Source organism: Pleurodeles waltl, chromosome 5 (assembly GCF_031143425.1).
Source record: "Pleurodeles waltl isolate 20211129_DDA chromosome 5, aPleWal1.hap1.20221129, whole genome shotgun sequence".
Classification (NCBI taxonomy): domain Eukaryota; kingdom Metazoa; phylum Chordata; class Amphibia; order Caudata; family Salamandridae; genus Pleurodeles; species Pleurodeles waltl.
In genome coordinates, this window is record NC_090444.1 from 634698539 (window position 1) to 634713477 (window position 14939).

Genomic DNA, 14939 nt, shown 5'->3' on the forward strand with positions numbered 1-14939 from the left:
GCTCGCTGAAATGAACGAATCAACGTTGAAGTTAAAAACATACAAATAGACATAAAGCAATAATTGGCAAACAATTGACAGTACCAAACCGAATGTTACATCGGGAAATCCATAACTTTTTTGTCTTCATGCAGCAGGCAGTTGGGCAGGAGATTCGAATCTGTTTCTCCTCTTCTGCTCTTTGATCCTGAGCTTCCCAAACCTACTTTATCTATGTCTCTTCTACATCATCTAAGCACTTGTGGGCAGGTGAGCAGCTGATGCTTCTTTGCCTCTCCATCTACAGGTCCACTGCTGACAGGTTCTATGCCATGCACCTTTGTATGTGCTCTTGACAGAGTGGTCCTCTGAACTGTAAGTTCAAGTGGGACATAGACTTGAGCCATTGATTCTATTCTCTTCCTTGCTCCGTGTTCCTCTCACCTTAAACCATACAGTGTTTTGCACCTCAGAATGGCATACATTTGTAATCCATACAAAGCCAGTAAGATCATGTGGATATCATGCCTAATATTGAGTAATCATATTAATAAAAGTCTGCGCTTTAGACAATGTACATAAATAATATTTCTGGGTGTTTCCAAATACCCACACTGAATATAAGCTAAATACTGAAACCAAAGACAGGCAGGTCACCATAGTCAGCATGGTTTTTCCTGCATTCCCCATGACATCTAGGGACTGTAAAAAGATTATAAAACAGCAATGTATTCAAGAGAACATGAATTTCGTAACTCAAACTATGCCCTGCCACACGGCCTCCCCTTCCTGGTGCCTCAGTATGGCAACATTGCAGGATTTCTTCCCAATGGAGAGGCAACAGAAATACAAAGTGTACAAAAGAAGAGTCACCAAAGAAGAAATGCAAGACCAGTCAGTCCTTTATGTTTGACTTTTTAACCATGTTCTTCATAAAAAATGTGCAAGTGCAGCCAACATGTTTTGCCTATTCACAGGCCTCCTCAGGGCAACATTAATCGAAGGCGACTTATAGAACCAGTCATGTCAATCAGAATCAGCAAGATTAGCCGGATCTCTAGGGTACTCTAAAAATCTCCAAAATAGGTAGATATCCTCAAATCGTAGCACCAATGCTCAGTATCCCAATACTGGTTGACATGACTGGTTCTATATGTTGTCTTCGAAAACAATAGAAAGGACTCGTCTTGCATTGCTTTCTGGATGACTCTTCTTTTGTATACTTTGTATCTCTATTGCCTCTCTATTATGAAGAAATGTGTGCAATATTTGACCATGTGATAGCTGGACTTTAGAGGTGGGTAGCGGTTGCTTAGTACTGTGTGATTGCTACAGATGGTACAGTAAATGGTACTCTGCTGCCACTTTTTGTTCAAAGTTGAGAAGATCCCTGATTCAAAATGGATTCAAGTCTTAATAACCTCTAGATGGCACTAGAGTTCAGACCACAGACAATTAATTTAGGTGGTAAGTTAATTCCCTTTATATTCCTACTACCATCCACTGCCAATATTCTAATTTTAATTCACTTGAATTTGAGTTTTGCCTTTGACTCTTGGACCTGGCAATCTGTCCCTGCTTCCTTAAAAACAAATTCCAGGACCACTGAGTATGATATGTGCAATGTGCCTTCTTTTAGGCACACGTTAGTCAGCAGGTGAAGCCTCTTGCTCTTTTGCTGTCAGAGTTTAACTCTCCTGAGCAGAGTTAGCAAACTGCACAGGGAGCAAACAGGTTTGCTGTATGGATGCAATCAATGCAAACTCATGCTCAGGACACCTGGGGGCCAGTAAGAATCTGCAGACAACGGATACTGCATGGTAGTCCAAAATCTGAAATCAATAGTTAGCCATTGGCAGTCTAAAGATCCACACTCCAGCAAAGCGTAGTGAAATGGCTGTGGTCTGACATGAGGACAGAGTAAGCAGGCATCTAGCATCTGACGTGGCACAACAATGGTGCTCTCAAACTAATTAGTTTATGTTTTTCCTTCTGATGCCTTTTTTTGTTTTGGGAACATTTTATTTGTCTGGACAACTTCTTGCATTAGCCTTTTCAAACTAATATGCTGCCTCATGCTAACACATTTTTACAGATAGGCCCCCATACCAAGTGCAACACGTGATTTAAGGTTTCCCTTTTGGCTTAACATTTTTATATACAATCTATCTTTATTAACTACAGCAGGCAAATGCATTATAATAAAACTCGGCGGCTAATCAATAGTAGGGCCAATCACTGGACCATATATCACCAGCATGGAAGCAAGAAGGATAACTGATTTAGTTTAAATGTACAGTCTCCTTGGTGTCAGCCCTTTTAAAGGCATACAGAAGACAATGGCCTTGCCAAGCTGGATTAGTCTGAAGCCCTGTCTGCCAAAAAACATTATACCACACATGTTCTAAGCCAGTTTGGAATGATAATAGACATGCACATTAAATATCTAGTGGACAACCACAAGGCAAATATTAATGCTCATTACTACCTAATTCACAGTTGTCCAGTCTATCCCTAGTGTCACACTTCTTGTCCCGAAAGCCCAAGGTGTTTATGATGAGATACAATTTGTCACAAATTTTGGAGACAAATAATAGTGAGAGATTAAAATACATTTGGCAACAAAGGAACTTACCTCACTTTTTGTTTTGGTGTTCAGTATGGAGACTTTAAATTCTACAAGAGGGAAAATTTGATACAAAGATTTATCTTTTGAGTTCCTCTTCCACTTTTCTGGTGGAGAAAGGTTTATAGAAATGAATCTATCACCAGAAGATAATCTGACAATCGGAGGATCAATTTTAGCTAGAAAAAACAAAAGGGCATATAGTTGACATTAGGCCTTATTGAGAAAACAGCATATCTTCTAGAAAAAAATTCAAACACATTAGAACCTTATTAATACATAGCAATATTAGAGCAAGTCTTCGATGCAGTCCCCAGTGACATCAGATACAACACAATTCCAGATGAGGAATCATTTTTGGATAAGCAGTGGTAGTTTAAGAAGGTCCACAAATGCAAGGAGTCATATGCTTCGTAAAAATGTACATGTGTACAATCTTCGTACCTTACAACTGCAGTAACTGTTTTCTCCTCTGAGGTTGACAATGCAGAGGAAAGGGTGCAAGGAAGAACCCAAGCCCTAAGAATTATTTCAGATAAGCTCTTTGATTGATTTTTGTTGGTGATACACATAAGAAGCAGTTTTTTGTCCTTTCTTTTGTTATTTTTGGGTGCTTTTCTGTTTTTTGTTTGTTTGGTATTTTACTGTTTTCATTCAAGTGTTCATCTTGTTTTACATCCATGCAGTATAGGGCAAGCACTTTGAAGTGTGGATTGTTTTGTAATCTCTCCTTGGCTTAACACCACTGCAGAAATGTTTTATAAAGCTTCTCCCTCCTCTTATTTGGCACATGATCTCTTTTCTCACTTTGAGCATATTCTCTTTAGTACTTGGACTTGAAGGATTTCCTAATGAAGTAGAAAAAGAACATCAACAAAATGTCCTCTCAGCCTCTTGCTTTGTTTTTGGAAGCATAATACATGCATGAGCTAGCATCCTATCATATTCTCTACAGGCAGATGTATAAAAAAAACTCCCAGACTCAGAGTCCTTGGTGTGTTTCACCATGGGGGTCATTTCAACCCTGACGGTACAGGACCGCCAGGGCTGAAATGACGGAAGCACCACCAACAGTCTGGCGGTGCTTCTGAGGTCATTACGACTGCGGCGGTTGAGCCGCGGTCGCACCACTGGGGCTGGCGGTTTCCCCCCACATTTGCCCCGGCGGTGATAATTCGCCTGGGCAGCGCTGCTAGTAGCGCTGCCCAGGGGATTACGAGTCCCCGACCGCCAGCCTTTTCCTGGCGGTTTTTACCGCCAGGAAAAGGCTGGCGGTACGGAGAGTCGCGGGGCCCCCTGACAGGGCCCCATGCGGCTTTTTACTGTCTGCTCTGCAGACAGTGAAAAGCACGACGGGTGCAACTGCACCTGTCGCACGGCCGCAACACCGCCGGCTCCATTTGGAGCTGGCTCCCATGTTGCGGCCCACATCCCAGCTGGGCCGGCGGGCGAAAACTCGGTTTCCGCCGCCGGCCCAGCGGGGATGTCAAAATGGGCACCGCGGGAGTGCGGCCGCATTGGCGGCTGCACGGCGGTTACAACTTAGGCCCCATATCTTCAGTCTCCTCAAGACAATTAAGTTCCTCCTTCTCCAAAGGAGCATCAGAGGATGGTCTAGGAGTTTTGTCTTAGACTCTTAATCTATCATGGCTTTTTCAAAAATAGCAGTGAGTAAACTATGACTTGTTTAGGTCTGAAAGAAACTGTAATAGCTTCCACAACGTAAGTTTCAGGTTGTGGCCTTCCAATAAGCATTGACTAGTACCCTTTGAATTGGTCAATCAGGGTATTTCTAGATACCAACAGACATGATGGGCATTGGTTAACCTGCAGAAAACGTTAGTGATACCTGGGCCATTGGTGTCCAGGGTTGCTTTGACTTGCCAGTTTAAATGGGATTGGTCAAGTCTTATTTGCTTGCCACAACATGAACAATATTGTGTGGCACCGATTACATTACTCAAAGATAGTGAAACTGTATCCTGAAAATGAATTTAAAATTTAACGGGCATTTCTTAGCTTACATTAAAAAAAAAACATTCACTTAAACAGCCAAGGATAAAGGGATGTTGTAGTTAGTTGTTGACATACGGTAAAAACGAATGTTTAAATACCAAAAAACTTGATATTCACTGTTAGAAATGGGGTATGTGGTTGCCAGTCAGGTTACCCCCTGTTCAAGCAAGGACCCTCACTCTAATCAGGGTAAAAGAGAATCACCCTCAGCTAACCCCTGCTTACCCCCTTTGTAGCTTGGCAGAGCAGTAGGCTTAACTTCAGAGTCCTAGGTGTAAAGTATTTGTACCAACACACACAGTAACTTAATGAAAACACTACAAAATGACACAACACCAGTTTAGAAAAATAGAAAATATTTATCTAAACAAAACAGGGCCAAAATGACAAAAATCCACAATACAAAAGCCAAGTTATCAATTAAAAAGCAAAAAGAGTCTTTATGTAGTTTAAAACACACACTAACACTGTTAGCGTGAAAATGTACCTTAGGTGCATCAAATAAAACCTGCACGGGTGCGTGTGCATCAAAAAGGACTTGCGATTCGTCAATTTCACTCACGAGCAAGACCTTGCGTTGTTTCTCCTTTCGTCATTTCGGGTGCGTCGTATCTTCTCTCTGCAGAAGAGCGATGCGTCGATCCAGTCAGCACTCTCGGGTCCGGGCAGGCCTTGCGTTGTTTTTACACGCCCAGCGGTGCTTGCGTCAGAAATTCAGCAGAACGATGATCCAAAAACCACGCAGCGCGGGATAGGATCTCACCAGCCTCCGTCAGCGATGCTGTGCGTCGTTTCTCCAGCTCCGTGCATCGATTCTTCGGTCGTGTTGCAGGCGAGCGTAGATTTTCAGCCGCGAAGCCGACGGCGCGCCGATTTTACAGCTGCAGATCTGAGTCGCGTCAATATTTTCCCCGACGTTCTGTGTGTGGATTTCTTCCTCTTAGGCTGCCAGCTTATCCTTTCAGGGTCCCAGGAACCAGATGGGCACCACAGGGCAGAGCAGGAGTCTCTCCAGGTGCTGGCCGAGAGAAGTCTTTGCTGTCCCTGAGACTTCAAACAACAGGAGGTAAGCTCTAAATCAAGCCCTTGGAGAGTTCTTCTCTAGATGGAAGGCACACAAAGTCCAGTCTTTGCCCTCTTACTCTAGCAGAAGCAGCAACTGCGGGATAGGCCCACAAAGCACAGTCACAGGCAGGGCAGCTCTTCTTCTTCAGCTCTTCTCCAGGCAGAGGTTTTTCTTGTTTCCAGAAGTGTTCTAAAGTATGTGGTTTTGGGTGCCCTTCTTACACCCAATTTATCCTTTGAAGTAGGCCTATTTCAAAGCGAAGTCTCATTTAAATTGTGAGCTCAGAGACCCCAAACCCGACACGTCCATCCGCTCCCAAAGGGAATCTACACTTTAATCAGATTTAAAGGTAGCCCCCATGTTAACCTATGAGAGGGACAGGCCTTGCAACAGTGAAACCCAAATTTAGCAATATTTTACTGTCAGGACATATAAACCACATTGCTATATGTCCTACCTTAACCATACACTGCACCCTGCCCTTGAGGCTATCTAGGGCCTACCTTAGGGGTGTCTTACATGTAAGAAAAGGGAAGGTTTAGGCCTGGCAAGTGGGTACACTTGCCAAGTCGAATTTACAGTTAAAACTGCACACACAGACACTGCAGTGGCAGGTCTGAAACATAAGTACAGATCTACTTGTGTGGGTGGCACGACCAGTGCTGCAGGCCCACTAGTAGCAGTTGATTTACAGGCCCTGGGCACCTCTTGTGTACTGTACTAGGGACTTACTAGTAAATCAAATATGCCAATCATGGATAAACCAATTACATACAATTTACACAGACAGCATATGCCTTTAACACTGCTTAGCAGTGGTGAAGTGCTCAGAGTTCAAAAGCCAACAGCAACAGGTCAGAAAAAATAGGAGGCATGAGGCAAAAAGATTGGGGATGATCCTGCATAAGCAAAAAGTCCAACATTCACAAGTTGTAGTTTACTCAGCTAACAATAACTTGCATCCATCTACATGTACTACTAATGATGTCACATATTACATCACTCATGACATGTTAAATGACATCATTGGTGACACTGAAGACATCTCAAATGATGACATCAGTGATAACACCTAAGTCATTATATCATAGAGTTACCGAGTTTACATACAGTTACTGAGTGTACATGTGTGTGTCAATAGCATGAAAACACTGTTAGCCAAGGAGACAAGTGTAATTGTGCATTTTAAACGTTACAGGGTGCACCATTTACACATCACTACTGTTTGGAGTGAAAGAAATCCTGCATGTTAAAAAGGTAAAGGCTGAGTGCTCCAGATATGAATTGTAGAGGTATATTTGAAGGTAAGTTGTGGTTTCAAGCCAAAGCCTGTTCTAAAACATATGTGTAAGGAAATGCCTCCTTGGCATGGTTGCCCCCTGACTTTTTGCCTTTGCTGATGCTATGTTTACAATTGAAAGTGTGCTGAGGCCTGCTAACCAGGCCCCAGCACCAGTGTTCTTTCCCTAACCTGTACTTTTGTATCCACAATTGGCAGACCCTGGCATCCAGATAAGTCCCTTGTAACTGGTACTTCTAGTACCAAGGGCCCTGATGCCAAGGAAGGTCTCTAAGGGCTGCAGCATGTCTTATGCCACCCTGGAGACCTCTCACTCAGCACAGACACACTGCTTGCCAGCTTGTGTGTGCTAGTGAGGACAAAACGAGTAAGTCGACATGGCACTCCCCTCAGGGTGCCATGCCAGCCTCTCACTGCCTATGCAGTATAGGTAAGACACCCCTCTAGCAGGCCTTACAGCCCTAAGGCAGGGTGCACTATACCATAGGTGAGGGTACCAGTGCATGAGCATGGTACCCCTACAGTGTCTAAACAAAACCTTAGACATTGTAAGTGCAGGGTAGCCATAAGAGTATATGGTCTGGGAGTCTGTCAAACACGAACTCCACAGCACCATAATGGCTACACTGAAAACTGGGAAGTTTGGTATCAAACTTCTCAGCACAATAAATGCACACTGATGCCAGTGTACATTTTATTGTAAAATACACCCCAGAGGGCACCTTAGAGGTGCCCCCTGAAACTTAACCGACTATCTGTGTAGGCTGACTAGTTTTAGCAGCCTGCCACAAACCGAGACATGTTGCTGGCCCCATGGGGAGAGTGCCTTTGTCACTCTGAGGCCAGTAACAAAGCCTGCACTGGGTGGAGATGCTAACACCTCCCCCAGGCAGGAATTGTCACACCTGGCGGTGAGCCTCAAAGGTTCACCTCCTTTGTGCCAACCCAGCAGGACACTCCAGCTAGTGGAGTTGCCCGCCCCCTCCGGCCAGGCCCCACTTTTGGCGGCAAGGCCGGAGAAAATAATGAGAAAAACAAGGAGGAGTCACTGGCCAGTCAGGACAGCCCCTAAGGCGTCCTGAGCTGAAGTAACTCTAACTTTTAGAAATCCTCCATCTTGCAGATGGAGGATTCCCCCAATAGGGTTAGGATTGTGACCCCCTCCCCTTGGGAGGGGGCACAAAGAGGGTGTACCCACCCTCAGGGCTAGTAGCCATTGGCTACTAACCCCCCAGACCTAAACACGCCCTTAAATTTAGTATTTAAGGGCTACCCTGAACCCTAGAAAATTAGATTCCTGCAACAACAAGAAGAAGGACTGCCCAGCTGAAAACCCCTGCAGAGGAAGACCAGAAGACGACAACTGCCTTGGCTCCAGAAACTCACCGGCCTGTCTCCTGCCTTCCAAAGAACTCTGCTCCAGCGACGCTTTCCAAAGGGACCAGCGACCTCTGCATCCTCTGAGGACTGCCCTGCTTCGACGACGATAAGAAACTCCCGAGGACAGCGGACCTGCTCCAAAAAGACTGCAACTTTGTTTCAAGAAGCAGCTTTAAAGAACCCTGCAACTCCCCGCAAGAAGCGTGAGACTTGCAACACTGCACCCGGCGACCCCGACTCGGCTGGTGGAGAACCAACACCTCAGGGAGGACCCCCGGACTACTCTACGACTGTGAGTACCAAAACCTGTCCCCCCTGAGCCCCCACAGCGCCGCCTGCAGAGGGAATCCCGAGGCTTCCCCTGACCGCGACTCTCTGAAACCTAAGTCCCGACGCCTGGAAAAGACCCTGCACCCGCAGCCCCCAGGACCTGAAGGACCGGACTTTCACTGCAGAAGTGACCCCCAGGAGTCCCTCTCCCTTGCCCAAGTGGAGGTTTCCCCGAGGAACCCCCCCCTTGCCTGCCTGCAGCGCTGAAGAGATCCCGAGATCTCTCATAGACTAACATTGCGAACCCGACGCCTGTTTCTACACTGCACCCGGCCGCCCCCGCGCTGCTGAGGGTGAAATTTCTGTGTGGGCTTGTGTCCCCCCCGGTGCCCTACAAAACCCCCCTGGTCTGCCCTCCGAAGACGCGGGTACTTACCTGCAAGCAGACCGGAACCGGGGCACCCCCTTCTCTCCATTCTAGCCTATGTGTTTTGGGCACCACTTTGAACTCTGCACCTGACCGGCCCTGAGCTGCCGGTGTGGTGACTTTGGGGTTGCTCTGAACCCCCAACGGTGGGCTACCTTGGACCAAGAACTAAGCCCTGTAAGTGTCTTACTTACCTGGTTAACCTAACAAATACTTACCTCCCCTAGGAACTGTGAAAATTGCACTGTGTCCACTTTTAAAACAGCTATTTGTGAATAACTTGAAAAGTATACATGCAATTTTGATGATTTGAAGTTCCTAAAGTACTTACCTGCAATACCTTTCGAATGAGATATTACATGTAGAATTTGAACCGGTGGTTCTTAAAATAAACTAAGAAAAGATATTTTTCTATATAAAAACCTATTGGCTGGATTTGTCTCTGAGTGTGTGTACCTCATTTATTGTCTATGTGTATGTACAACAAATGCTTAACACTACTCCTTGGATAAGCCTACTGCTCGACCACACTACCACAAAATGGAGCATTAGTATTATCTATTTTTTACCACTATTTTACCTCTAAGGGGAACCCTTGGACTCTGTGCATGCTATTCCTTACTTTGAAATAGCACATACAGAGCCAACTTCCTACATTGGTGGATCAGCGGTGGGGTACAAGACTTTGCATTTGCTGGACTACTCAGCCAATACCTGATCACACGACAAATTCCAAAATTGTCATTAGAAATTGATTTTTGCAATTTGAAAAATTTTCTAAATTCTTAAAAGACCTGCTAGGGCCTTGTGTTAGATCCTGTTTAGCATTTCTTTTAGAGTTTAAAAGTTTGTAAAAGTTTGAATTAGAACCTAGAACTAGTTGTAGATTCTTAAAAAGTATTCCAACTTTTAGAAGCAAAATGTCTAGCACAGATGTGACTGTGGTGGAACTCGACACCACACCTTACCTCCATCTTAAGATGAGGGAGCTAAGGTCACTCTGTAAAATAAAGAAAATAACAATGGGGCCCAAACCTACCAAAATACAGCTCCAGGAGCTTTTGGCAGAGTTTGAAAAGGCCAACCCCTCTGAGGGTGGCAACTCAGAGGAAGAGGATAGTGACTTGGAGGACAATTCCCCCCTACCAGTCCTATCTAGGGAGAACAGGGTCCCTCAAACCCTGACTCCTAAAATAATAGTCAGAGATGCTGGTTCCCTCACAGGAGAGACCAACACCTCTGAAATCACTGAGGATAGCCCCAGTGAAGAGGACATCCAGTTAGCCAGGATGGCCAAAAGATTGGCTTTAGAGAGACAGCTCCTAGCCATAGAAAGGGAAAGACAAGAGATGGGCCTAGGACCCATCAATGGTGGCAGCAACATAAATAGGGTCAGAGATTCTCCTGACATGTTGAAAATCCCTAAAGGGATTGTAACTAAATATGAAGATGGTGATGACATCACCAAATGGTTCACAGCTTTTGAGAGGGCTTGTGTAACCAGAAAAGTGAACAAATCTCACTGGGGTGCCCTCCTTTGGGAAATGTTCACAGGAAAGTGTAGGGATAGACTCCTCACACTCTCTGGACAAGATGCAGAATCTTATGACCTCATGAAGGGTACCCTGATTGAGGGCTTTGGATTCTCCACTGAGGAGTATAGGATTAGATTCAGGGGGGCTCAAAAATCCTCGAGCCAGACCTGGGTTGACTTTGTAGACTACTCAGTGAAAACACTAGATGGTTGGATTCAAGGCAGTGGTGTAAGTAATTATGATGGGCTGTACAATTTATTTGTGAAAGAACACCTGTTAAGTAATTGTTTCAATGATAAACTGCATCAGCATCTGGTAGACCTAGGACCAATTTCTCCCCAAGAATTGGGAAAGAAGGCGGACCATTGGGTCAAGACAAGGGTGTCCAAGACTTCAACAGGGGGTGACCAAAAGAAAGGGGTCACAAAGACTCCCCAGGGGAAGGGTGATGAGACAACCAAAACTAAAAATAGTAAAGAGTCTTCTACAGGCCCCCAAAAACCTGCACAGGAGGGTGGGCGCAGAGCCTCTTCACAAAACAATGGGTACAAGGGTAAAAACTTTGATCCCAAAAAGGCCTGGTGTCATAGCTGTAAACTGCATGGACACCAAACTGGAGACAAGGCCTGTCCCAAGAAAGGTTCCACTCCAAACTCCCATCCAGGTAACACTGGTATGGCTAGTCTCCAAGTGGGATCAACAGTGTGCCCAGAGCAAATCAGGGTCCACACTGAAGCTACTCTAGTTTCTGAGGGTGGGGTGGATTTAGCCACACTAGCTGTCTGGCCGCCTAACATGCAAAAATACAGACAGCAACTCTTAATTAATGGGACTAGAATAGAGGGCCTGAGGGATACAGGTGCCAGTGTCACCATGGTGACAGAGAAACTGGTTTCCCCTGGCCAATACCTGACTGGAAAAACTTACACAGTCACCAACGCTGACAATCAGAGAAAAGTACATCCCATGGCAATGGTTACTTTAGAATGGGGAGGGGTCAATGGCCTGAAACAGGTGGTGGTCTCCTCAAATATCCCAGTGGACTGTCTGCTTGGAAATGACCTGGAGTCCTCAGCATGGGCTGAGGTAGAACTAAAAACCCATGCAGCAATGCTGGGTATCCCTGAACTGGTGTGTGTGAAAACAAGAGCACAATGCAAGGCACAGGGTGAACAAGTAGAGCTGGAGTCTGGAAGAATGGCCCAGCCTACCAAGAGAACAGGAAAGTCAGTTGGGAAACCAACTGCAACACAGCAAAAGAAAGGGAACCTCTCTTCTCAGGAAGAAGTTCTGCCCTCTGAGGGAACTGAGCCTTTGGAGCTTGAACCTTATCAGGTTGAGCTCTTAGGCCCAGGGGGACCCTCAAGGGAGGAGCTGTGTAAGGGACAAGAAACCTGTCCCTCTCTTGAAGGCCTTAGGCAGCAAGCTGCTGAAGAGTCCAAGGGCAAGAAAAATGGAACACATAGGGTCTATTGGGAAGATGGACTCCTGTACACTGAGGCCAGAGACCCCAAACCTGGTGCCACTAGGAGAGTGGTAGTGCCTCAGCTGTTCAGAGAGTTCATCCTAACATTGGCCCATGACATTCCCCTTGCTGGACATTTGGGACAAACCAAGACGTGGGAGAGGCTAGTCAACCACTTCTACTGGCCCAATATGTCCAACATGGTTAAGGAGTTTTGCCTCTCCTGCCCCACCTGTCAAGCCAGTGGTAAGACAGGTGGGCACCCAAAGGCCCCCCTCATTCCACTTCCAGTGGTGGGGGTCCCCTTTGAAAGAGTGGGTGTGGACATAGTTGGTCCACTGGAACCTCCCACAGCCTCAGGAAATATGTATATCCTGGTAGTAGTGGATCATGCTACCAGGTATCCTGAAGCTATTCCCCTTAGGTCGACTACTGCCCCTGCAGTAGCCAAGGCCCTCATTGGTATCTTTACCAGAGTGGGTTTCCCTAAGGAGGTGGTGTCTGACAGAGGTACCAACTTCATGTCAGCATACCTGAAACATATGTGGAATGAGTGTGGAGTGACTTATAAATTCACTACACCTTACCATCCACAAACTAATGGCTTAGTTGAGAGATTCAACAAGACATTAAAGGGCATGATCATGGGGCTCCCAGAAAAACTCAAAAGGAGATGGGATGTCCTCTTGCCATGTCTGCTTTTCGCTTACAGAGAGGTGCCACAGAAGGGAGTAGGATTCTCACCCTTTGAACTTCTGTTTGGTCATCCTGTAAGAGGACCACTTGCTCTTGTTAAAGAAGGCTGGGAGAGACCTCTCCATGAGCCTAAACAAGACATAGTGGACTATGTACTTGGCCTTCGCTCTAGAATGGCAGAGTACATGGAAAAGGCAACCAAAAACCTTGAGGCCAGCCAACAGCTCCAGAAGTTTTGGTATGACCAAAAGGCTGCACTGGTTGAGTTCCAACCAGGGCAGAAAGTCTGGGTTCTGGAGCCTGTGGCTCCCAGGGCACTCCAGGACAAATGGAGTGGCCCTTACCCAGTACTAGAAAGGAAGAGTCAGGTCACCTACCTGGTGGACCTGGGCACAAGCAGGAGCCCCAAGAGGGTGATCCATGTGAACCGCCTTAAGCTCTTCCATGACAGGGCTGATGTGAATCTGTTGATGGTAACAGATGAGGATCAGGAGGCAGAGAGTGAACCTCTCCCTGATCTTCTATCATCAGACCCAAAAGATGGCACAGTAGATGGAGTGATCTACTCAGACACCCTCTCTGGCCAACAGCAAGCTGATTGTAGGAGAGTCCTACAACAGTTTCCTGAACTCTTCTCCTTAACCCCTGGTCAGACACACCTGTGTACCCATGATGTGGACACAGGAGACAGCATGCCTGTCAAAAACAAAATCTTTAGACAGTCTGACCATGTTAAGGAAAGCATCAAGGTGGAAGTCCACAAGATGCTGGAATTGGGAGTAATTGAGCGCTCTGACAGCCCCTGGGCTAGCCCAGTGGTCTTAGTCCCCAAACCTCACACCAAAGATGGAAAGAAAGAGATGAGGTTTTGTGTGGACTACAGAGGGCTCAATTCTGTCACCAAGACAGATGCTCATCCAATTCCAAGAGCTGATGAGCTCATAGATAAATTAGGTGCTGCCAAATTCTTAAGTACCTTTGACTTGACAGCAGGGTACTGGCAAATAAAAATGGCACCTGGAGCAAAAGAGAAAACAGCATTCTCCCCACCTGATGGGCATTATCAGTTTACTGTTATGCCCTTTGGTTTAAAGAATGCCCCTGCCACCTTCCAAAGGTTGGTGAATCAAGTCCTTGCTGGCTTGGAGTCCTTTAGCACAGCTTATCTTGATGATATTGCTGTCTTTAGCTCCACCTGGCCGGATCACCTGGTCCACCTGAGGAAGGTTTTGAAGGCTCTGCAATCTGCAGGCCTCTCTATCAAGGCATCCAAATGCCAGATAGGGCAGGGAACTGTGGTTTACTTGGGCCACCTTGTAGGTGGAGGCCAAGTTCAGCCACTCCAACCCAAGATCCAGACTATTCTGGACTGGGTAGCTCCAAAAACCCAGACTCAAGTCAGGGCATTCCTTGGCTTGACTGGGTATTACAGGAGGTTTGTGAAGGGATATGGATCCATTGTGACAGCCCTCACTGAACTCACCTCCAAGAAAATGCCCAAGAAAGTGAACTGGACTGTGGAATGCCAACAGGCCTTTGACACCCTGAAACAAGCAATGTGCTCAGCACCAGTTCTAAAAGCTCCAGATTATTCTAAGCAGTTCATTGTGCAGACTGATGCCTCTGAACATGGGATAGGGGCAGTTTTGTCCCAAACAAATGATGATGGCCTTGACCAGCCTGTTGCTTTCATTAGCAGGAGGTTACTCCCCAGGGAGCAGCGTTGGAGTGCCATTGAGAGGGAGGCCTTTGCTGTGGTTTGGTCCCTGAAGAAGCTGAGACCATACCTCTTTGGGACTCACTTCCTAGTTCAAACTGACCACAGACCTCTCAAATGGCTGATGCAAATGAAAGGTGAAAACCCTAAACTGTTGAGGTGGTCCATCTCCCTACAGGGAATGGACTTTATAGTGGAACACAGACCTGGGACTGCCCATGCCAATGCAGATGGCCTTTCCAGGTTCTTCCACTTAGAAAATGAAGACTCTCTTGGGAAAGGTTAGTCTCATCCTCTTTCGTTTGGGGGGGGGTTGTGTAAGGAAATGCCTCCTTGGCATGGTTGCCCCCTGACTTTTTGCCTTTGCTGATGCTATGTTTACAATTGAAAGTGTGCTGAGGCCTGCTAACCAGGCCCCAGCACCAGTGTTCTTTCCCTAACCTGTACTTTTGTATCCACAAT

At 46.1% G+C, this 14939-nt stretch overlaps 1 protein-coding gene across 2 annotated transcripts in view; it reads right to left on the reverse strand.

The window, feature by feature from the left end:
* The window catches only part of LOC138295892 (interleukin-20 receptor subunit alpha-like), a 214322-nt gene that overhangs the window by 69525 nt on the left and 129858 nt on the right, over nucleotides 1-14939 (reverse strand). For both annotated transcript variants that reach the window (XM_069234502.1, XM_069234503.1), the window contains exon 4: nucleotides 2615-2784. In XM_069234502.1, the coding sequence (XP_069090603.1) occupies nucleotides 2615-2784 (170 nt within the window). The remainder of the gene's footprint in view (nucleotides 1-2614; nucleotides 2785-14939) is intronic.